Genomic DNA, 23,152 nt, shown 5'->3' with positions numbered 1-23,152 from the left:
TCAGGAAAGGTCCCGGATGATTATAAGATGGCTGTTGTAACCCCCTTGTTCAAGAGAGGATCAAGGCAAAAGATGGAAAATTATAGGCCAATCAGCTTAACCTCGGTTGTTGGTAAAATTCTAGAATCCATCATTAAGGATGAGGTTTCTAAATTCTTGGAAGAGCAGAGTCTGATTAGAACAAGTTAACATGGATTTAGTAAAGGGAGGTCATGCCTGACAAACCTGTTGGAATTTTTTGAAGAGGTAACAAGTAGGTTAGACCAGGGAAACCCAGTGGATGTGGTCTATCTAGACTTTCAAAAGGCCTTTGATAAGGTGCCACACGGGAGGCTGCTGAGCAAGGTGGGGGCCCATGGTGTTCGAGGTGAGCTGCTGGGATGGATTGAGGATTGGCTGTCTGACAGAAGGCAGAGAGTTGGGATAAAAGGTTCTTTTTCAGAATGGCAGCCGGTGACGAGCGGTGTCCCGCAGGGTTCGGTGCTGGGGCCACAGCTGTTCGCATTATATATTAATGATTTGGATGAGGGAGCCGGGGGCATTCTAGCGAAGTTTGCCGATGATACGAAGTTAGGTGGACAGGCAGGTAGTACTGAGGAGGTGGGGAGGCTACAGAAGGATCTAGACCGGTTGGGAGAGTGGTCCAGGAAATGGCTGATGGAATTTAACGTGCGCAAGTGCGAGGTCTTGCACTTTGGCAAAAATAATAAAAGCATAGACTACTTTCTAAATGGTGAGAAAATTAATAAAGCCAAAGCACAAAGGGATCTGGGAGTGCTAGTCGAGGATTCTCTAAAGGTAAACATGCAGGTTGAGTCCGTGATTAAGAAAGCGAATGCAGTGTTGTCTCTTATCTCAAGAGGGTTGGAATATAAAAGCAGAGATGTACTACTAAGACTTTATAAAGCTCTGGTTAGGCCCCATTTGGAGTACTGTGTCCAGTTTTGGTTCCCACACCTTAGGAAGGACATACTGGCACTGGAACGAGTCTGGCTTGGAAAAGGTGGATGCTAGGAAATTGTTTCTGTTAGGCGAGGAGACTAGGACCCGTGGACACAGCCTTAGAATTAGAGGGGGTCATTCCAGAACAGAAATGCGGAGACATTTCTTCAGCCAGAGAGTGGTGGGCCTGTGGAATTCATTGCCACGGAGTGCAGTGGAAGCCGGGACGCTAAATGTCTTCAAGGCCGAGATTGATAGATTCTTGTTGTCTAGAGGAATTAAGGGCTACGGGGAGAACGCTGGTAAGTGGAGCTGAAATGCGCATCAGCCATGATTGAATGGCGGAGTGGACTCGATGGGCCGAATGGCCTTACTTCCACTCCTATGTCTTATGGTCTTATGGAAACAGGGACGTAATTTCAGAAAAAGGAATGGGCCATTCAAGACTATGATGAGAAGAGATTTCTTCATTTACAGGGTGCTGAATCTTTAGAATTCTCTACCCTACAAAGCTGCAGAAGGTCAACATTCAGCACATTCAAGACAGAAATTCATTGATTTCTGTAAATGTATGACATTATAGGATATGGTGAGTGTTTTGAAAAATAGCCTTGAGATGATCAGCCATGATCGCGAATGGCAGGACAGTTTGATGGGCTGAATGACCAGCTACTGTTCCTATATTCCATTGGCAAGATGGTGATACCACACACCTGACTATCCCCACTCCTGACTATAACCTTCTTCCTCTCTGATCCCCAAGTACTACAACCTGACCAGGCAGTGCAGAACACCAACAAGATAATGAAGACAACAGTACATTCACTTGATTTCATATTCACAGCTACCAGCTCTGTTACTGACCATGCGTGTGTCTAAGAGAATACATTAAAAATAGGATCTGCCTTATTGAGATGACTGGCACAACAGTACTAAGCCAGGGCAGAAGGCAAGCATAATACAGATGTCATGTCTCTGGAGAGACTTCCGGTTCAGACTCAGATGAGGACTTTAGTGGGACATAATGCAGAAGAATAGCGACAAGTGTGCACAGCGATACATTTGTTGCATTAGGAAGCCTGCCAAGGAGCACAGAAGAGTCTGTCACTGAGACACAGAGCTTTATGCAAGGCTCGGAGCCCATCATTTTCAGCATGGAAGTGGCATCAGCTGCATGAACATACTCGCAAATCTAACCAAGGTGCAGTTAGTAAGCAGGATGTTATACTGTTCCGTAGTGAAAAGTGAAATCCATTCCCCTTATTTCACAGGAGTAAGGTTGTTCTAAGAACTGGCTCAGGTGCAGTTAGTCAAAAACCTTTCCTAAAACGAACCTGCCACAGTGAACAACTACAGCCACCAGATCGTACATGCGGTCCAAATTGATAGCATCGCCTGATGTATTAAACAGTCTCAACTCCAGAGGAAACACTACTCGATAAGAGAGTTTTGTGTATCGATGTAATTGTTCCATATATTTGAATCGCTTTAAGTGTAATGCGAGGATCATGGGTAGCTTCTTTACACACATTCTGTTGAAGAAAGACAATATTAGTATGTAAAGATTTAGACAATAAAATGTAAACATACTAGTTGTCGTCTGATGGTCTTTTAAAGCCATTAAATCAAGATAATAATTTAATTTAGTGGTTAAAAGTATGAACAACTAATTTCACATATCAAACAAAAGTGGATGATTACAGTGCAGAAAACAAGAAATTTTGAATCCAGTTTCAGTGGATGATCAATGAAGCCTCTGCAGCAAGATAGTGCAAATGAATGCAGAGTAATATAGCAAATAACAGGAAAAATTTCACCAATTAACATGTTACTTTTCCAGGCGAATCTCAAATTAATGGCACGAATCAAAAAAAAACTGTAAAAACTGAAATTTAAAAGTAACATTCACAAAAACCATTGCACTTCCAAGTAATAATTTTATGCAGAGTTTGTGATAACACTAAATGAAAATGCAGGTTTTCTTGATTTCTGTTGATGTGGTTTTGCATTACCAACAAACAAAATATATTTATACTTCCAATTGTTCTAATCAATACCTTGGCATTGATGAAGTAAAACTGAGCAAATTAGTTTGTTTGGCAGTTTTGTCTTCTGAATCACTTTTTAAACCATCCACAGAACAAAAGAAATTCTTATTAAAGGAATATGTAATCTCATGAAATCACATGAGTTACAATGCTATATTACACCTGCTATACGCTCACCTTTTCTGAGCTTCCTGTTTACTGCAACATGTTTCACAATAGTACTTGTGTTCACTGCACAGTGTTTCTGTGTTGCTGAAATCTCTACAAATCAAAGTTATAAAAATATTATGTACAGTGCAGTAATGCTAATAAAACACTGAAGAAATCATGATAATTAACTGTATTTTCCAAGAAAAGAAGATTACACCAGAGGATTCAAACAACAGAAGAAATTGAAAAACCTGAAAACTACATTTGGGATTTGAAATGAAAGATCAGCGAATAACTTTATTTTTAAAAAGTTGGCAAGTTACCACACTGAGGCACAAATACAGGCACAATGCCTTCACACATGGACTGCAGTGGTTCAAGAAGGAAGTTCACAACTACCTTCTTAAGGGCAACTAGGGATGGCCAATAAACGCTTGCCTGACCAGCAACACCCTTGACCTACAAATAGATTTTAAAAAATTAAAGTGTTAAGAACAACTTTTATGGAACAGTGCTTCAGCACCACGCTTCATGAAGGACATGAAGGCGTTGGAGACAGTGCAGTAAAACAGTAGGAGATCATTTTATTGATGAGGGACTTGAATTATATGGATAAATCAGAGAAACTAGAATTGACCTTAGACAGAATGCTGAGTGGAAATTTGATCATGCATGGTCTGGAGAGAGTAGAAACAAAACTAAATTGGTCGAAGGCGGAGAACTAAAAGACAGATATAAAGCAAGTGACAAAAGAACCAATGAAGAGATGAGAAAAAATTCATATAATGAATGTTATGATCTGGAATGCACAGCTTGAGAGTTAATGGATGCAAATTCAGTGTGGCTTTCAAAAGAGAATTTGATTAACCTGAAGGCACAAAGTACAAATCAGCTGGGAAAGAAAAAAAAAGAGTGGAAGTAGAACGAGTCAGAGTTTAGAGTGGGTCTATCTGAACTGTTCTTGCAGCCAGCTGGCATGGACATAACAGAATGGTGTTCTCCTGTTTCAGAGAGAATACTGCAAATTGTACAGTTGGCATTAAGAGGCTGGAAATGGGATTCATATGCATGAAACAGAACATACATAATCCTGACCTTTCACAAAAATCTAATAGGGCCAAGTAAAGACATCAACTGCAAGTCAAGCATTTTTCTATGGAGATTTGAAGGAACAGAAAAATAAAAATGTATCCATTCTATTATTAAGTCCCAGCCTCATCTCACTGTATCTAGAATACATTTTCAGCAGGATGTAGGAAAAGGAAAAGAGAGAGAAACAATCAAATACGTGTACAATTCTATTTGTGAAAATTTTACAAAAATACTGCAGACATTGAACAACAGAAATAAAAACAAAAAGTTGCTGGAAATATATCAGAAGTTTTCAACCACGAGGATCCTGGAAGCAGGAACAATAATTTCAAAAGAAAACTGGGTAGGCATTTGAAGGAAGTAAACAAAGAGGACTACACAGGTTTTTCTATGGCAAATATTTATACATACACTTATACACAAGGGTATGTGGGGGCTTGCATATGGTATCAGGAGAGTGGTGAGTGAGTTGGATGGGGGGAGGGGCGTGGCAGCCAACATGGACTTAATGAGCTGAACAGCCTCCTTTTGTTCCATAAATAACAATGGGAAGGGCATGTAATTAAGCAGGGTGGTGGTATTCCTGAACCCTTACCACATTACTGCCTGTCCTAAGTAAGTTCTGGACAGGAAATTCAACATTTCTACCCATTTCAACTGAGCTTTTAATTGAGCAAATAATTACCAATTAAGGGGCAGAAAATGGAGGAGTGTTAAAGATAACTTCAAAATTTTTTACATTAATAATTTTGCAGGTGGAGCTAGCTGAAAAATTGTGCAGATCTATACAACTCTTTTCCTTGTTCACGAATGCAATTTTATTGCACCTATATACAGTCAAAAAGGCAACACTACAATTCAAAGCTTACTATCATCAGCAAAGTTGGAGTTCTGAGACTTAATCTGTTTTATTCATTGCTCACAATTCCTTTTCAGCAACCTTATTCAATAGCTTACAGCCTCAAATATCAGCATTATCAGAATGGTTAGTGTCCTTCATTGGAAGAGATCAGTAAAACACAAGGAAGTCCATTACCAATGAATACCTTAGAAATAGGAATTATATACTCTGAAACTTGCTATCCCAACTTGCTCCATACTTGAGGTCATATATTATTTCATAGGAAAGCGAACATTCACCTATAGCAACAGAAATTAAAATACAAGAAAAAGTAGAACCAACCAGAGTCAAACAGGGGTACCCCTTTCAGAATGGGAAATTTGAATTTCATATTAGTCTATCCTACTTCTGCAAGGAAACACTTGTAAGACCAAACAAGGGAAAATTGCACCTGCCCCATCCCAACTTATAAAAAGCCTGCTACTGCAAGTTCAATTTGAGTCCTAATTTTTGGTGTAAAAAGAAAACAAATTTTATGTACACAATTCTTCAGATACCAATCTGATCACTATTTACCTGAGGCAATGTGTAATTGATGTGTTCTGCTCGACGTCAACTGAAAGATCAAGAAAATCTTCATCTTTGCTGCTAACCTGTGAAATTATGCAGGTATAAAGTAAAATTATATCAAAATGAATCTGGCAGTTGAGGTGTACAATACAAAAACAAGTAAGTCATGCAAAACTGTACAATGAGCTGATTAAATCATAGCTAGAGTATAGTGTAAGATTTTGCACACCACTCTCAAGAATGATGACTTGGCCTCAGACAGTGTGCTTAGATAGGATTTCAGGGAGTATTTCAATGTACAGTAGTACATTGGGTCTGTCATGCTAGGGTCAAGAATGGCTTGGTGTAGCTGCAGGACATTCTGAAGGGGGAGAAGTGGTCATGGTACATACTGGTATTAATTAATAAAAACATTTTTTAAAAAGTGATCAGGTCCTAAAAGCAGAATTTAGGGAGTAAGAGCATGAATTGAAAAGGAGGATCGTAAAAGTTCATAATCTCAGGATTAGTAGCCCTGTTTCATGCTTGTGACAGTAGAACTAACAGAATATACAAGGTGGGAAACTGTTAGAATGCATTAAGAAAGTCATAATGGGACATCTGGAAAGTCAAAACTCAATCCATCAGAATGTGCATGGTTTTACGAAAGGTAAATTGTGTTTGACTAATTTGTCAGAGTTCTTTGAAGAAGTAGTAACAAGCAAAGTGGATAATGGAGGCCCTGTCAACAATATCTGGTTTTCCAGGAAGCATTTGGAAAGCTGCCACATGAAAGGTTAATAAACAAGGCAAGATCACATGGAATTAGATGTAATATATTAGCTGAGACAGAGGACTAACTAACCACCAGAAAGCAGGAAGTCAGTATGAATGCTCGTTTCTGGATGGTAAGCTGTAATTAGTGGAGTACACAAGGTTTGGTCCTCAGGCATTAACTACTTACAGTCAACATCAGTGGCTTGTTACATTTTCAAAAACGCAGGCAAATTAGTCAAACACGATTTACCTTCTGTAAAACCAGGCTGTACAAGACACTAGTACGGCCACGCTTGGAGTACTGTGTACAATTCTGGTTGCCCTGCTATTGGAAGGATGCTATTAAACTGGAAAGGTTGCAAAAGAAAAACGATTTTCACAAGACTCAAAGGTTTGAGTTATAAGGAGAGGCTGTATAAGCAGGGACTTCTTTCTCTGGAGCATAGGACACTGAGGGTTGATATGGAGGTTTATAAAATCACTAGGGGTACAGATAAGGTGAATAGCCAAGGTCTTTCCCCCCAACCTAAAGAGTCCGGAGGTGCAACTTTTTTACACATACGGTAGTGTCTATATTGAATGCACAACCAGAGGAAGTGGGTACAATTCTAACATTTAGAAGACATTTAAATAGGTACATGGAAAGGAAAGATTTACAAGGACATGGGCCAAATGCAGGCAAATGGGACTAATTTAGTTGAGGAAATCTGGTCAGCATGGACAAGTTGGGCCTGTTTCTGTGGTGTATAACTATTACTTGGATGAAAGGATAGAATGTACTAAAGACACATTTTGCAAATGACACTAAAACAGATTGGCAAGTAAGTTTCAATGAAGAAATATGAAGTTAACAAATGGATATGGTTAGGTTAGATAAATGCGCCAAAATATGGCAGACAGTTTAATGTTGATAAATGAGAGGTTATCTATTTTGGTTGGAAGAATGACAAGGCAACTTATTATTTAAATAGAAAGAAACTTTAAAATATTTCAATGCAGAAGGATCTGGGCATCCTTGTGCACGAGTCACAGAAAATTTAGTATGACAGCACAGCAGGTAATAAGGAGGGCAAATGGATTTTTGGGATTTATTGCTGAACAAAGAGTATAAAAGTTGGGAAGTGTTGCTGCAATTGTACACGGCCTTGGTGAGACTGCATCTGTTTTATTATGTACAGCTTTGGTCCTATTACTTGAGGAAGTATGCAACTCCACTGAAGGCTATTCAGAGAAGATTCACTAGATTACATCCAGAGATAAAAGGCTTGCTTTATGAGGAGAGATTGAGCAGTTTGGCCTATAATTCAAAGAATAAGTGGAGATGTAATGCAGGTATACATGGTGCTGAAGGTGATTGACGAAATAGATGTAAATCTGATGTTTTCTTTACGGGGCAATCCAGAACAAGAGGTCATAGTTTTAGGCTAAGGCTTTAGCATTTGAAACAAAGATGAGGAGGAATTATCTCAAACAACCATACATCTGTGGAATTCATTACCCCTCAGTGTAATGGATGCCAGGACACTGAATAAATTTGAGAAGGAGATACACTGATTTCAGTTAGTAATTGGTTAAAGGGATATAGGGAGCATGTAGGAGAGTGGAGCTGAAACTGAAATCAGCAATGATCTAATTAGATGATAGTGCAGGCCAAAGGGGCTCAATTGTCTACTCCTGCTCCTAGTTCTTATGAATACACGACGGGAGAAATGGTGTAGGAGGGAGGGGTTCCGATCCTTAAGACATTGGGACCAGTTGTGGGAAAGATAGATGGTTTGCACTGCAACAGAAAGATGACCAGTATCACTGCAGAGACTTGTGCTGTAGAGGAGGGTTAATGTACAAAGGGTCCTTATGTTCCTGTACAATGAAAGCAAGCATATAGGTAAAGCAACAGTTAAACAGTTAGGAAGGCAAATGGTATGTTAGTCTTTAGTGCAAGAGGTGTGAGTACAATTGTCTTATAACATCCTTGCATAGAGTTTTGTTGAGGCCATTCCTGGAGTGGTGTGCACAGTTTTTGACGCCTTATCCGAGAGAAGTAAATATTGCATTCTCTCTATGCCAAAAAGATTCATCAGACCAACTCCTGGGTCGGCAGGTTGGTCATAGGAGGAGAGGTTGGTTCAACTGGGCCTGCACTCACTCAAGTTTGGAAGAATGAAAAGGAATTTGCAACAAAGTTCTGACAAAAGTTGGAGAGACTTGATGCACAGATGATTTTTACAAACCAGAGAATCCAGAACAAGGGGTCATGGCCCCAGCAGGCCATTTTGAACTGAGGCAGGGAGAAATATCTTTACTCAGAGGGTGATGAAGCAGCTCTGTGGACTTCTCAACTACAGAAGGCTATGCAAGTCAATTCACTGCATATGTTCATGAAGGAAATACATTTCTAGAAGCTAAAGATGTCATCAGAGATAGTAAGAATATGGCACTGAGATAGAGGGTCAATCATGATTGTGTTGAAATGTGGAGTGGGGTCAATGGGCTGAATGGTCAACTCACTATTTTCTTTTTCCAGGTTTACTCAAGCTCCGTACTACCAAATGACTACAATTAGTACACAGGAAGATACAGACAGGGTGGGAGACAAATAATGCAAACAAAAAAAACCTCTCTCCTCCCTCTTCCACAACATGGAATGAAGCAGTATTGAGAAACAGCCAATATGACACTGCAAAATGATCTAAAAAATAAATTTACCTACCGTTTCACAGTTCAGGCATCGTGTCTCATTAGTGAGTGTTCCTTGAAAGATGTCATGCACCCAGGTTGGTTCAGGCTTACTGTTCTCTTCTATTTCATTTGCATTTCCATTCTTCAACTTCCCATTTTGTTTCTCTTGCTTCTTCTCCTCCTGCAAGATGTCAGCGATGGTGTTCAACAGGTAGTTCAGAAACTCATGTGCATCTTGTTGCATGTAGTTATCAAACAAGTCTATGATTAAAAGAAAAATAAATGTGGACCAACTTTTAAAGGGCTTATAGTTTAGAATAAATGATGGTACCATTACAGTACAGCAGTAAGGAACTCTTCACATGACCTTCCTCCCTCATACCATATAAAAGATCTGACTTCACATACTAGCATACAGTGGGTGGCACAGTGGTTAGCACTGTTGCCTCACAGCGCCAGAGACCCAGGTTCAATTCCCGCATCAGGCGACTGACTGTGTGGAGTTTGCACATTCTTCCCGTGTCTGCGTGGGTTCCCTCCGGGTGCTCCGGTTTCTTCCTACAGTCCAAAAATGTGCAGGTTAGGTGAATTGGCCATGCTAAATTGCCCGTAGTGTTAGGTGAAGGGGTGAAATGTAAGGGAATGGGTCTGGGTTGATTGTGCTTCGGCAGATCGGTGTGGACTTGTTGGGCCGAAGGGCCTGCTTCCACTCTAAGTAATCTAATACCAGCAATGTAAAGTACATTTAAATGTTCTAATAATAATGAAATCTTCTCCCAATAAGTATATTTGAGTGAGAAGTATTAAATGTTAAAGAACAGGAACACATAAAAGATTGAGTCTTAAGAATCAGGTCTACATTATCTATTCTAGCATTAACTGATCCACCAAGGTTAAAGTGATTAATAAATCAATCTGTATCTTTTTCACAAAGCTAGTTCAATACATTTGCTTCAGTCTTTTGAAGTTATTAATATTTTTTGTATGCTGGACTTGAGACCATTAGTAGTATCAAGTTAACATCTGCACTATTGGCACTTGATTATTTTTGGAAAATGCAAAAGCATAATGACAGAGAGTAGTTTGATTGGAGGGGTCATTGTGCTGCCGACACATTGATAATGGCAAGGCTACTGTTATGGACTAGGCCAGAGCTCCTCAAAGTATTTTAAGTAGGTAGCCTAGACCATAGTGAATATTCCAGATGTGATGCAGCTGGTCAAACCACTTGGCTCTAAGTAAAACAGAATTTATTGAAACACTACGTTGAAACACCAACAAAAGAAAACATAGAATAACTTAACTATTGGAAAACTTAACCGACCCAATACAGCAACTTAACTAAGGTGTTCCAATCCTGTAACAAAAAAGGTAAGTTCAAACACAGGTTCTTACAGGCAGGAGGGAACAAATTCCAAAGAGATTTCAGAGTGAAAAATCAGTCAAGAATTGTCTGAAGCATGGAATATTTCCTTGGACTTAAGCATCTTGCGACTGCTACAGCTAAGCCAAACTAGACACTTTGACACCTCTGCCTTTACGACCTCTCTTGACAAAAACCAAGGACAAAATAATCTTTTCTAAGCGACAGCATCGCAACACTACACATTCATTACCTCTCTTTCAAAAGTGAGAAGCTTATGTTCCTATGATCAATCACTTTCCTCCAACAATATACTGATACAAAACGCAATGGACTGAGGAATCAATATTGGTCCAGGGAACAGCTTACTATGGGCAGACAGTCATTACCTATTTTCTGCAACGCTGAAAATGCAAGACAAAAAGGAAAGGCAATATTGCCAATGTTGAGTCTGCACCAAAAATCTATACTACCCCCACTTTCCAGCACTTGGCCCATAGCCGTGAATGTTATAACATTTTACGTGCTTGCCAAATGCTTGTCAAAAGGGACAAAAACAGAAACTGCTGGAAAAACTCAGGTCTGGCAGCCTCTGTGGAACCAAAGCAGAGATAATCGTTTGTGTCCAGTGACCCTTCTTCAGTACTGACTGTAGCTGAAGAATCTGTGTCTGCGTCAGCTTGTGCCTGCAGAAAGTAAACGATAGGTAGAGATGGACTCCAGCGAAAGAGAACAGCAATTGCGCAGACAAAGTAATGGCAGCTTAGGAAAATTAGTAACTGCTAGTGGGGACCATTAGTGGCAGAAAATGAGTTGTTTCTGTTAGTAGCCCACGTGATGACAAGGTCTGGAGTGCAGGGTTGGGGTAAGGACATTGGAGAAGGTGCTCAGGCCCTAAGATGATTCAACTCTATATTGAATACTGAAGGCTGTAGGGACCCCAAGCAGAAAATGAGATAATGTCCTTCCAGCTTGCGCTGAGCTTCACTGGAGACGACAGCAGGCCCAAGGCAGACACACTGGCCAGGAAACACAATGTGTTGAATTGGCAGGCAAAAGGAATTCATGGTCATGTTCGCCTCAGACTGCACCTCAGATTTGCCTTTTTGTGGGGTAGTTGGAACATTTTTTTGTTCTAGTCCTATTTCAGCTTCCACACACAAATCTTTCTTCAGGACACCAATGACATCATTGGTGCTGCTTCCATCTCTCGGAAGGAATTGAAAACATTTATCAATTTCACTTCCAATTTCGACCTTGCTCTCACCTTTACCTGGTGTTGGGGAGATTTCACTGGGGTGTTTAATGTAGGGCTAGGGAGGGTGACACTAGTTCGGCAACAGACACTTCTAGTTCCAGCCCTGAAATGGTTAACAACAGCCAAGCGAGCTGCTGCTGGCGACTGCACGAGTACCTGGCTGGAGCTTGTAAGGGATATGCATAATGTTAATTAAATCTTGGAGCCTGTAAATACCAGCCAGTATCAATTGCCCCATCGAAACTCGGAATTAATAAAGAAACCGATCGGAATCTGTAACTGTTAGACAAGTGTTAATTGCTCTATCGGAACCTGTAACTGTTAAGTGTGAATGGCTCTATTTAAGTCTAAAGTTGATAAGTGTAATTGTCAATTTAGTTAAACTGAAACTATTGAAAATGGCTAGCCTGTTAGACGCATAGTAATTCCTTGAAACAATGAACTATCGAATACGGGATCGGAACTGCTCCCGGGAATGGCTGAGCCATTGTCAAGCACAGCAGGAGCTGGACAGGCACTTCGATGCGGCCAATAGGAGGACGGATCCCCAGCGCGCGCAGATGAATGGACCAATGGGGAAGGCGAACTGACCAGGGACTCCAGGCAGCGCGAAGTAGAATTGTGTCAAGTTTGAACGAGAAGTGAGAACGCCTTCTCCAACGAATGCATGCTTGTAGATTCGTTGTACCAGTTAAGATTCTGTGAATAAACTGCTGTCTGCGTCTAACCATAGTTGCCAGTGTGAGTCTCTCCTTCCGAAAGAACACTCAAAGACGGGACCCCGCGGGTCCGTCTTAACACTGGTCAGTTGATTTCTGAGTCCTCCTTCAATATCCATTCCTGGAGTCAGACTGGCCACCAATGTACATGATAAAAACACGAATACCCAATCACCTGGACTATACATCCTCACACCCTGCTTCCTGTAAAGACTCCATTCTATTCTTCCAGTTTCTCGGTCTCCATTGTATCTGTTCTGATGTCAGCTTCTACAAGGGGGCCTCCGAATATCCGCCTTTTTCCTCAACAGAGGATTCCCTCACCATCCTGGTTAATCGGGCTCTCAGTCGTGTCCAACCCACCTCCCAACCTTCTGCCCTCATCCCATGTCTTCCCTCCCACAACACTGATTGGATGTGAATGCTGGTGGGGTGGTAAGTGAGGACCATGGGACCCCAAAGGATTATTGGCAGCCATTTCCACCACACCTCTATCCCCCTCTCGTCAGCCTTCCGCAGGAACTGTTCACTCGGGGAATCTTGGTCCACTCCTCCATTCCCACTGCCTTCCATTAGCACCTTCCCAATCACAGAAGGTACAACACTTGCCTGTTTGCTTCTTCCTTTGGATAGTGAGGAAGGAGGAAGTAATCTACCCATACTACACTCAATCTAATATTCACTGCTTACAAAATGGCCATCTCTACACTGGGGAGGCGAAATATGAGCTAGGTGACCCTTTTGCAGAACATCTACATTCTGTCCACAAACTTGACCCTGGGCTCCCCATTGCTTGCCACTTCAACTGGAAGTACAGCGTCTCATTTTCTGCTTGTGGACCCTGCAGCCTTCTGGACTCAATATCAAGTTCATCATGTTAGGGCCTGAGCACCTTCTCTCATGTCATTACCCCCACAATTACACACCAGGCCTTGTGATCACATGGGCTGCTGTAATAAACAATGCATTGTAAGCTAATAATGGTCTCCTTTAGCAACTACTGATACTCCCAGGCTGACTTTTATCGATTGCTTGGTCTAGGTAAAAGTGAGGACTGCAGATGCTGGAGATCAGACTCGAGTTTGCGATGCTGGAAAGCCATCCCTCATATGGGGCTTATGCTTGAAAGGTCGATTCTCCTGCTCCTTGAATGCTGCCTGAACTGCTGTTTTTCCAGCACCACACGCGCGATCCCATTCCTTTGACTGCTCAATTGCTGTTCTCTCTCTTTCTTGGCTCCCCCTCCCACCTATTGTTTATTTCTCTTCACACCCCAACTTCAGCATATATATCAACCTTTTCATAGCTCCATTCAGTTCTGAGGGGTCACAGGGCCTGAAACATTTACTCCGCTTTGTCTTCGTAGATGCTAGACATGCTGAACTTTTTCAACAATGTGTTTTTTGGATTTCCCACATTCACAGTTCTTCCATTTTTCTTACCTTTTAAAAGGAGAACTTTCCCACCTCAACTACCCTTCCAAACAGCACATTCTAAATTCCCACCACTTACTGGGTAAGAACTAAATTCCTCAAATCCCCTTGAAACTTCATTACAAAATCATGCCCTTTACCTTTCAGGGACACAGTCGCTTTCTATCCACCCTCTCCATGCTCCTCAAACTTGTACACCACAAATCAGGTCCCCTCACATCCTTCACTGCTCTAAAGAAAACAATCCAAGAAGATCGTATGAGGAAAGACTGAGACACTTGGGGCTGTTTTCATTCGAGAAAAGAAGGTTTAGGTTCATGGAATGCCCTGCCTGTAGCAGTGGTGGACTCTCCCTCTTTGTGGGCATTTAAGCGGGCATTGGATAGGTATATGGAGGATAGTGGGTTAGTATAGGTTAGGTGGGCTTGGATCGGCGCAACATCGAGGGCCAAAGGGCCTGTACTGCGCTGTATTCTTCTATGTTCTATGTACTCACACTCTCTTCATAGACAAACTGCCCCATCCCAGGCAGTATCAATTACAAAGCTCATTTCTGTTTCTTTTGTCAAGTTATCATAATTGATATAGGCAGCAGTAATTGCTCATGCCTTTGTTACTTAGCTCAAACAGTAATCCAGTATAACACTAACGAGTCACAAAACTGGACACAAACTGAATCAAGATGCCAAAAACAAATGAATGTCTGAAGACTCTGGGACGATAACTTGGAGTTTAGAAGGGAGGGTGTGGGGGGTGGAATCTGACTGAAACTTTCAGAATACTGAACGGCCCAGATAGAGTGGGAGTTGGGAAGATCTTCCCATTGGCAGGAGAGACGACAACCCAAGGGCACAGCCTTAAAGGGAAGACCCTTTAGAATGGAGAGAAGGAGAAACGTCTTCAGCCAGAGAGTGGTGAATCTGAGGAATTTATTGCCACAAAAGGCTGTGGAGGCCAGGTCGTTGAGTATATTTAAAACAGAGATAGATAAGTTCTTGATTGCCAGGCGATCAAAGGTTACGGGGAAAAGAAAAGTGGGAAAATGTGGTTGAGAAACCTGTCAGCCATGATTGAATGGTGGAGCAGACTCACCGGGCCATATGGCCTAATTTCTGCTCCTGTATCTTATGGTCTTCTCTTGAAATTTGCGCCGTTATCGGATTTATTTCCGATGAGATATGTAGCAATATGCTTTGCTCAAGAGTGAAGATGAATAACATAATTATCTTTAATATTGTGCAGAATATTCCTTTTAATATGCATCATCTTCCTGTCCAATACAAAAACAACTGTTATGTAAATATAAACTCAAAAACCTACGGGATTTTCTGGGAATAGGCTAAACTTCATACATGAATACCTGCAGTGTAAATTAATCATAGAGTCATAGAGACGTACAGCATGGAAACAGATCTATCGATCCAACCCGTCCATGCCGGCCAGATATCCCAACTCAATTTAGTCCAACCTGCCAGCATCCAGCCCATATCCCTCCAAACCCTCCCTATTCATATACCCATCCAAATGCCTTTTGAATGATGCAATTGTACCAGCCTCCACCACTTCCTCTGGCAACTCATTCCATACACATACCACCCTGTGTGTGAAAAAGTTGCCCCTTAGGTCTCTTTTATATCTTTCCCCTCTCACCCTAAACCAATGCCCTCTAGTTCTGGACTCCCCGCCCCATGGGAAAAGATCTTGTCTATTTATCCTATTCATGCCCTCATGATTTAATAAACTTCTATAAGGTCACCCCTCAGCCTCCGACGCTCCAGGGAAAGCAGCCCTTGCCTACTCAACCTCTCCCTATAACCCTAATTCTCCAACCCTGGCAACATCCTTGTAAATCTTTTCTGAACCCTTTCAAGTTTCACAACATCTTTCCGATAGGAAGGAGACCAGAATTGCACGCAATATTCCAAGTGTGGTCTAACCAATATCCTGTACAGCCACATGACCTCCCAACTCCTGTACTCAATACTCTGACCAATAAAAGAAAGCATAGCAAACGCCTTCTTCACTCTCCTATCTACCTGCGATTCCACTTTCAAGGAGCTATGAACCTGCACTCCAAGGTCTCTTTGTTCAGCAACACTCTCTAGGACCTTACCATTAAGTGTATAAATCCTGCTAAGACTTGCTTTCCCAAAATGCAGCACCTTGCACTTAACTGAATTAAACTTCATCTGCCACTTCTCGGCCCAATGGCCCATCTGGTCAAGATCCTGTTGTAATCTGAGATAACCTTCTTCACTGTCCACTACACCTCCAATTTTGGGGTCATCTGGAAAGTTACTAATGTACCTCTTATGCTCACATCAAAATCATTTATGTAAATGACAAAGTAGAGGACCCAGCACCGATCCTTGTGGCACTCCACTGGTCACAGGCCTCCAGTCTGAAAAACTACCCTCCACCACCACCCTGTCTTCTACCTTTGAGCCAGTTCTGTATCCAAATGGCTAGTTCTCCCTGTATTCCGTGAGATCGAACCTTGCTAACCAGTCTCCCATGGGGAACCTTTTCAAACGCCTTACTGTAATCAATGTGTTTCTTAAAAACTTTGAAACATGGATTAATTTGAGTCAGAAAAAAAAACAAATTTGCAATAATAAAATGTTCAGAAAATGAATAATCATCCCACTGCATTACTCACCATTCTCTTTACGTAGCCGAGATATGAATTTCTTGGGAGGAATCACACCAACTTTTTTCTTCTGGGTCGCAATGCTATGGAACAGGTCTGCCAAACAAGTCAACAGATTTTCCTTCTTCTTCTGTTGTGCTTTGTATGCAAGTACATTTTCTCTAAATGGTCGGCAGAAGTAGAGAGCTTGCAGCACAGAGTTACAATAGCAGGTGTTCCCAAACTAGCACAGTAAAAGACAGCGGGTATTTAGATAATTTGTTAAGACTGTTGCAGAGCAATAATATTCCTCAAATAATATACATTTTTCAGTCAAATATTTGCTTAAAAAGGTGATCAAGAATCCCACAAACTATCAATACAAGTATATTTTATAACATACTTCAGTTGGAAGCCATAAGCTTTCATTACAACATTCATTGCTTTGAAGTCACAGCTAACCAAAATTATATTGTACAGAACTAGTTGGTAAAGAAATCTTCTTGACCAAAAATAATCAATTACAAATACCATCTGCTATTACTGAATCACTGAACAATCTGAACAATGATCATAAAATGAATATGGCTCTGATAATGTATTACAACAAAAAAAGCTGCAAGGAAGCATTCTTTACTACCTTTCAGAGCAAAATACTTGCAAATTACATTTACTGAACTTGTAACATTTCTGATTATTTTATTCTTAAACCAACAAATAAAACAATGAGGTAATGGAGTACAAAAACGAATAACTGCATATGCCAGAAATCTGAAGACTGGACCCCCTCTTCAGACAGTATTCGATTGTGATTTGAGTGTTTTTTTGAATTTACTCTGGATCCAACTTTTGTTTTTTCATTTATCTCATGACCATCTGCTTTTGCCTTAATATCTTTGTCCCTTTGCTATTTAAATGTTTCCTGACTTCTTTGCCGGTCAAACTTCCCCCTTCTTTCTTTTCCATGCCTTTTAGCATCCGTTAAGTTTCTAACATTTTGGAAAAGCTATCATTCAACCTTAAACAGTGTTACATGACCTGCTCAGCATTACTGATATTTTCAAACTTAATCTGCAAGAGTAAATGGAAAGTGATCCAGTACATGGAAATTTAATCTTCATTCAAACAAAAAGCTAAATCTATTATTTACTGTATTACAAGTATTCTGGTGTAAGAGTCATCTTTCAACATGGCACCAAAATACCACAGGTCCCATGCATTCAAAACATCAACTGGCTAATTTATTTCTTTGTTCATTTTCATGGGATGCATGCATTACTAACAAGGCCAGCCAGCATTTGCTGCCCATCCACAAGTGCCTTAGTTATAAAAACCTTCCTAAACATTTTGCATTGCAGCAAGAATCAACCATATTAAAGAAGCTGGAGTTTATATGCTCACCAGTCCTGGTAAGGATGGCAAATTTCCTATCCCAAAAGGGTATTTTTTTTACAACAATGTGGCCACTATTTCTGAAACAAATTTTCAATTCCAGATTTTCATTATCTAAATTTAAACTTACCAACTGTTATAATGGGATTTTAACTGGTATCCTCAAAGCAATATCCAGCTTGTTTCAATTATGGATCCAGCCTCATCTCCCTTTGTTTTATAGGATTAAACACTACAGAATACAGTACCTACTAGATTGCAAAGAACAGTGCTATCTGACAAAAATCAACTGATCAGCTCAAAAGACAGAAAGAATCAAGGACTGTACAATTAAAAAGTTCAATTTACTTGAGAAAACTAAACATTTAGCTCACCCGCTGTTTTAATGTGTTGGCTGAGGTTTCTTTGCCTGAGTAAGCCTTCCTATGCCTGCTAGCAAAGATTCTGCTACTCAACTGTTGTTTCAAATTCTCATCTGTCAACCTGGTATGCAAACGGTTCATTCAAAGGGAAAGTTTTAAATAGAACTCAGAAGAGTGATGCAATATTCAGCATGTCTCATCAAGTTTAGAAAGTCAGTAGCAGGTTTCAGTATTTGACCTACATGTATAGTTCACTGTGGCTTTGTAGTTTTGCAACTTGAAGGTGAAGGTTTTCAGATATATCAGCAGCTTCAATATTGAATGCTGGGGCAAAAACATTTAATTCCAGTTCTTTCATTTTTCCGTCTTCAAATTGCATGCAAAATTTCTGAAGTAAGTTTGTACAGTCTGGCATACGCCCCTGATGTTACAAGGTTTTGACTCTGAAGGGTAGGAAAATACATTGCATCCCCCTTTTGCTACATTTGTCAAAGCATTAATTTGGATTCAAATTATATCACATTTGAAAGAACAAACAAACTGGTTAGGTCCTTGCAATTTGACAATGCTTGATGTTCCTTTTGACTTTAGGTATGCACACAAATTATGTTGATAAGTGAAGCAGTGACACAATAAAATAACTCTGATCAAGGTTGAGGCAATTCATTTCTTAACTGACTAGAACAGCTAACCCCATCTGAGACCTATACATTATTGGAGCTCCAAGAATGACCACTTAATTTTTCAAATAATAACAGAATTCCATGCACTTCTGAAATCCTCATAATAACATTGCCCTTTTTGTATCATGCATTGCAGCTAAAGAAAACAAACTTCCTCACGTTTCCAAATATGCTGTGATTCCATGTAAAGATCACCACGTGGTTTATACCTAAGAACATAGAAGAGTACAGCATGGAAACAGGACCTTCACAATGCCAACCACCATGCCATTATTTCTTACGTTGGTTGAATCATTAAGAGCCAGACAGTAGAATTTGAAAATCAGTCCCAGAAATGTTTCAATGTCCCAAAACAGCTGACACAGTCCTGAGAGAGTCATAGAGTCTCACTCACAGAAACTGGTCCATGCTAACCCCATTTCCTTGTACTTGGCCCATACCCTTCTAAGAACTTTTCCTATCCATGCATCTGTCCAAATGCTTTTTAAAATGTTGCTAATTTACCTGCCTCAACCACTTCTGCTGGCAGCTCATTCTATGTGCACACCACCTTCTGTGTAAAAAGGTTACCAGTCAGGTTCTCTTTTATCTGGTCCATGCTAACCCCATTTCCTTGTACTTGGCCCATACCCTTCTAAGAACTTTTCCTATCCATGCATCTGTCCAAATGCTTTTAAAATGTTGCTAATTTACCTGCCTCAACCACTTCTGCTGGCAGCTCATTCTATGTGCGCACCACCTTCTGTGTAAAAAGGTTACCAGTCAGGTTCTCTTTTATTCTTTCCCCACTTACCTTAAAATGATGCCCTCTCGTCCTTGATTCCACAATCCTGGGAAAAAGACTGAATGCATTCAGCCTATCCGTGCCTCTCATGATCTTATATGCTTCTATAAAATCCCTCCTCAATCTCTTACACTCTAAAGAAAAATGTCCTAGCTTGTCCAAATTCTCCCTACAACTTGGTCCCTAGAGTTCTGGCAACATCCTTATAAACTTCTTCTGCACTCTTTCCACTTTAATAACAACCTCCCGATAGCAAGGTGACCAAAAACTAAACACAATACTCCTAGTGTGACCTCACCAATATCCTGAACAACTGCAACATAAAACTTCGCAACTTCTATAGACTGATGAAGGCCAGTGTGCCAAAAGCTTTCTTCATTGCCCTGTCTACCTGTGACTCCACTTTCAGAGAACTGTGCATCTGAACTCTTTGGAGAGTCCACTATACTCCTTAATAGTGAAACTCATACTGTAAAATAATTTAAGTTTTTCTGCAGCCAGTAAATCTGAGCTCACAATGATGCATGTCTTCACAAACTGTCCTTCAAACTTATGGCAATGATATTTTTTGCAGTGCATTCAATCACTACAACGGTCTTTAGGAATACACTTGACCTCATTACAACATTGATTTAAACATTGGCAGAAGATCTGAATTTTACAGACAAGGTGAGAATGACTGCCCTCAACATCAAGGACACATTTGAGTGAGAGTGACATCAAAGTGCCCTAGCAAAATTGCAGTCCATGTGAGTCAGATAGGTAATCCTACATCGGTTGGAGTCACTCCGGTCACATAGGATAAGGGAATATAGTTTTGGTTGTTGGTGAAAATCATCTCAGTTCTCGGACATTCCTGCAGGAGTTTGTCAAGGTAGTGTCTGTGGCCTAACCATCTTCAGCCATTTCATCAAGCACTATCCGTCCAGATATCAAAGAAGTCAGTGTCCAAAGGCAATAAGATCTGGACAATATTCAGATTTGGGCTGACAAATAACACAAATGCCAAGCAATGACCATAGAATCACAAAACAGACATAAGATGCCAAATTAGGCCATGGCTGATCGAGTCTGCTCCACCATTTGATCATGGCTGATGTGTTTCTCAAACCTCATTTTCCAGCTTTGTTCTTATTACACTTGATCCCCTACTGATCAAGAATCTAATCTATCTCTGTCTTAAATAACTTGGGCCTCTACAGCCTTCTGTGGCAAGGAATTCCCTCTAGTCATCACCCTCTGGCTGAAGAAATTCCTCCTTGACTAAGTTATCAAGGGCCACCCCTTCACTCTGAGGTTGTGCCCTCAAGTCCTAGTCTCTCCTACTAACGGAGGCATCTTCTCCATGTCCATTGTATTTAGGCCTCTCAGTATTTAGTAAGTTGCAATGAAATCCCTCTCTCCCATCCTTCTAAACTCTACTGAGAGAGTCTTCAATTGTTCCTCACATGACAAGCCCTTTGTTCCTGGCTTCATTCTTGGAAACCTCTTCTGCAACCCCTCCAAGGCCAGTACATCCTTCCTTAGATATGGGGGCCAAAATTCCAATTTTCCAAATGCTGTTTGACCAGGATTTTATACAGCCTCAACAGTACAGCCTCAAATAGTGGGCGGCACGGTGGCACAGTGGTTAGCACTGCTGCCTCACAGCGCCTGAGACCCGGGTTCAATTCCCGCCTCAGGCGACTGACTGTGTGGAGTTTGCACGTTCTCCCCGTGTCTGCGTGGGTTTCCTCCGGGTGCTCCGGTTTCCTCCCACAGTCCAAAAGATGTGCAGGGTCAGGTGAATTGGCCATGCTAAATTGCCCGTAGTGTTAGGTAAGGGGTAAATGTAGGGGTATGGGTGGGTTTCGCTTCGGCGGGTCGGTGTGGACTTGTTGGGCCGAAGGGCCTGTTTCCACACTGTAATCTAATCTAATCTAATCTGTAATCTAATCTAATCTACATTTCTGCTCTTGCATTCTAGCTCTCTTGAAATGAGTGGCAACACTGCATTTTTCCTTCCTAGTTTAGCATTCTCTTTATGCCCTGTGCACTTCAGATATCCGAGGTCTTTCCCCAATTAGAAAATAGTCCACCCCTCTACTTTTCCTACTAAAACGTATAGCCTCAGATTTGCCCACATTCTATCTCAAAGAAGAATCTCATCTCACTTCTAACTCACTTGAAATTGTGACGTCTCGTCACTGACATGACATAACTAGTGAAAACAAAATATTCTTTACCGGTCAAAATTGTTCATAATTTTCAATGCCTCAATAAGGTCACCTCTTAATCTTCTCTGTTCCGAGGAGAAGCCCAATTTCTCTCATCTTTCCTTGGATCTGTTAATTTGCTCCCTCACCTTTCTCAGCAATCTAGAACGCATCATATTCAGGTCTGGCAACTTCTCTACCTGGGGTACTGCCAGCCTTTTTAGCATCTCATCTTTATTAGACTATATTTCTCAATTGCTCAATGCCCACATTTTCAACTGGGCCATTGTCACCAACTTCTAATTTGGTAAAGACAGAAGTAAAACATTCATTTGGTACCTGTGACATATTTTTTGCTTCAGTGAGCAGCTTACCCTGCTTGTTCCTTATGGGCCTCATTCTATCCTTTACTAGTAATATGTTTGAAGAATATTTTACTATTTGTTTTAGTGCAGCCTGCCATCCTTTGCTCATGCTTTCTCTTAGCATTCCTTATTCCAGCTTTAGCCTCACTTCTGCATTGGAGATATTCTTCCTGATTTGTATTGCTATTATTATTCTGGCATGCATCATACACCTATTTTATCTTTCTTATTTTCTCATCAAGATCCTTAGTCATTCAGGGTATTCTAGCTTTGTATACCCCATACTTCTATCTCATGGCTATGTACCTAGCTTGCATCCTATTTGAAATTCTCCCATTTTTCATTCACGGTTTATCTACTAAAGTGTGTTTGCACAATGAACACACTATTCAAATTGGAGACCCCTAAAATCTGCCATTTTCCAGTCTAGGATTTTAATCATTTACTGATTTTTATCCATTTCCAGTTTAAAATTGAACCTTACAACATGATGATTGCGGTTTTCCAAATGGTCCTCCATTCTGACATTCTCCATTTGGCCTGCCTCATTTCCTAGGACCAGGTCCAGCTCCCTCCATGGTTTAACTGGAATCATTTGGTTCCAGAACACACTCCAGCACACATTGCAGGAATTTCTCCCCTTTCGTGCCCCACATTTTACCCTTTGGTAATTATGATCACCAACTATCACAACCCTAATTGTCCTGCAGATTTCTGTAATCTGCCAACAAATGCTCTCTTCTGCTTCCTCCTATTTAGAAGTCTATAATAAACATGCTGAAAATGTGTTGCTGGAAAAGCGCAGCAGGTCAGGCAGCATCCAAGGAACAGGAGAATCGACGTTTTGGGCATAAGCCCTTCTTCAGGAATGAGGAAAGTGTGTCCAGCAGG

General features: G+C 40.8%; 1 protein-coding gene across 8 annotated transcripts in view; it reads right to left on the bottom strand.

The window, feature by feature from the left end:
• The window catches only part of usp46 (ubiquitin specific peptidase 46), a 127,077-nt gene that overhangs the window by 44,478 nt on the left and 59,447 nt on the right, over positions 1-23,152 (bottom strand). For all 8 annotated transcript variants that reach the window (XR_006311822.1, XM_043691075.1, XM_043691085.1 and 5 more), the window contains 5 exons: positions 16,511-16,724; positions 9,110-9,339; positions 5,650-5,726; positions 3,168-3,251; positions 2,277-2,474 (listed from right to left, as the gene is read on the bottom strand). Coding sequence is in view for 7 of the 8 variants with exons in the window: in XM_043691075.1 (XP_043547010.1) it covers positions 2,277-2,474; positions 3,168-3,251; positions 5,650-5,726; positions 9,110-9,339; positions 16,511-16,724 (803 nt within the window). In the remaining variant the exon portion in view is untranslated. The remainder of the gene's footprint in view (positions 1-2,276; positions 2,475-3,167; positions 3,252-5,649; positions 5,727-9,109; positions 9,340-16,510; positions 16,725-23,152) is intronic.

Source organism: Chiloscyllium plagiosum, chromosome 1 (genome assembly GCF_004010195.1).
Source record: "Chiloscyllium plagiosum isolate BGI_BamShark_2017 chromosome 1, ASM401019v2, whole genome shotgun sequence".
Taxonomy (NCBI): domain Eukaryota; kingdom Metazoa; phylum Chordata; class Chondrichthyes; order Orectolobiformes; family Hemiscylliidae; genus Chiloscyllium; species Chiloscyllium plagiosum.
Note: the sequence above shows the minus strand (reverse complement) of the source record. Positions and strands in the feature narration are given on the sequence as shown.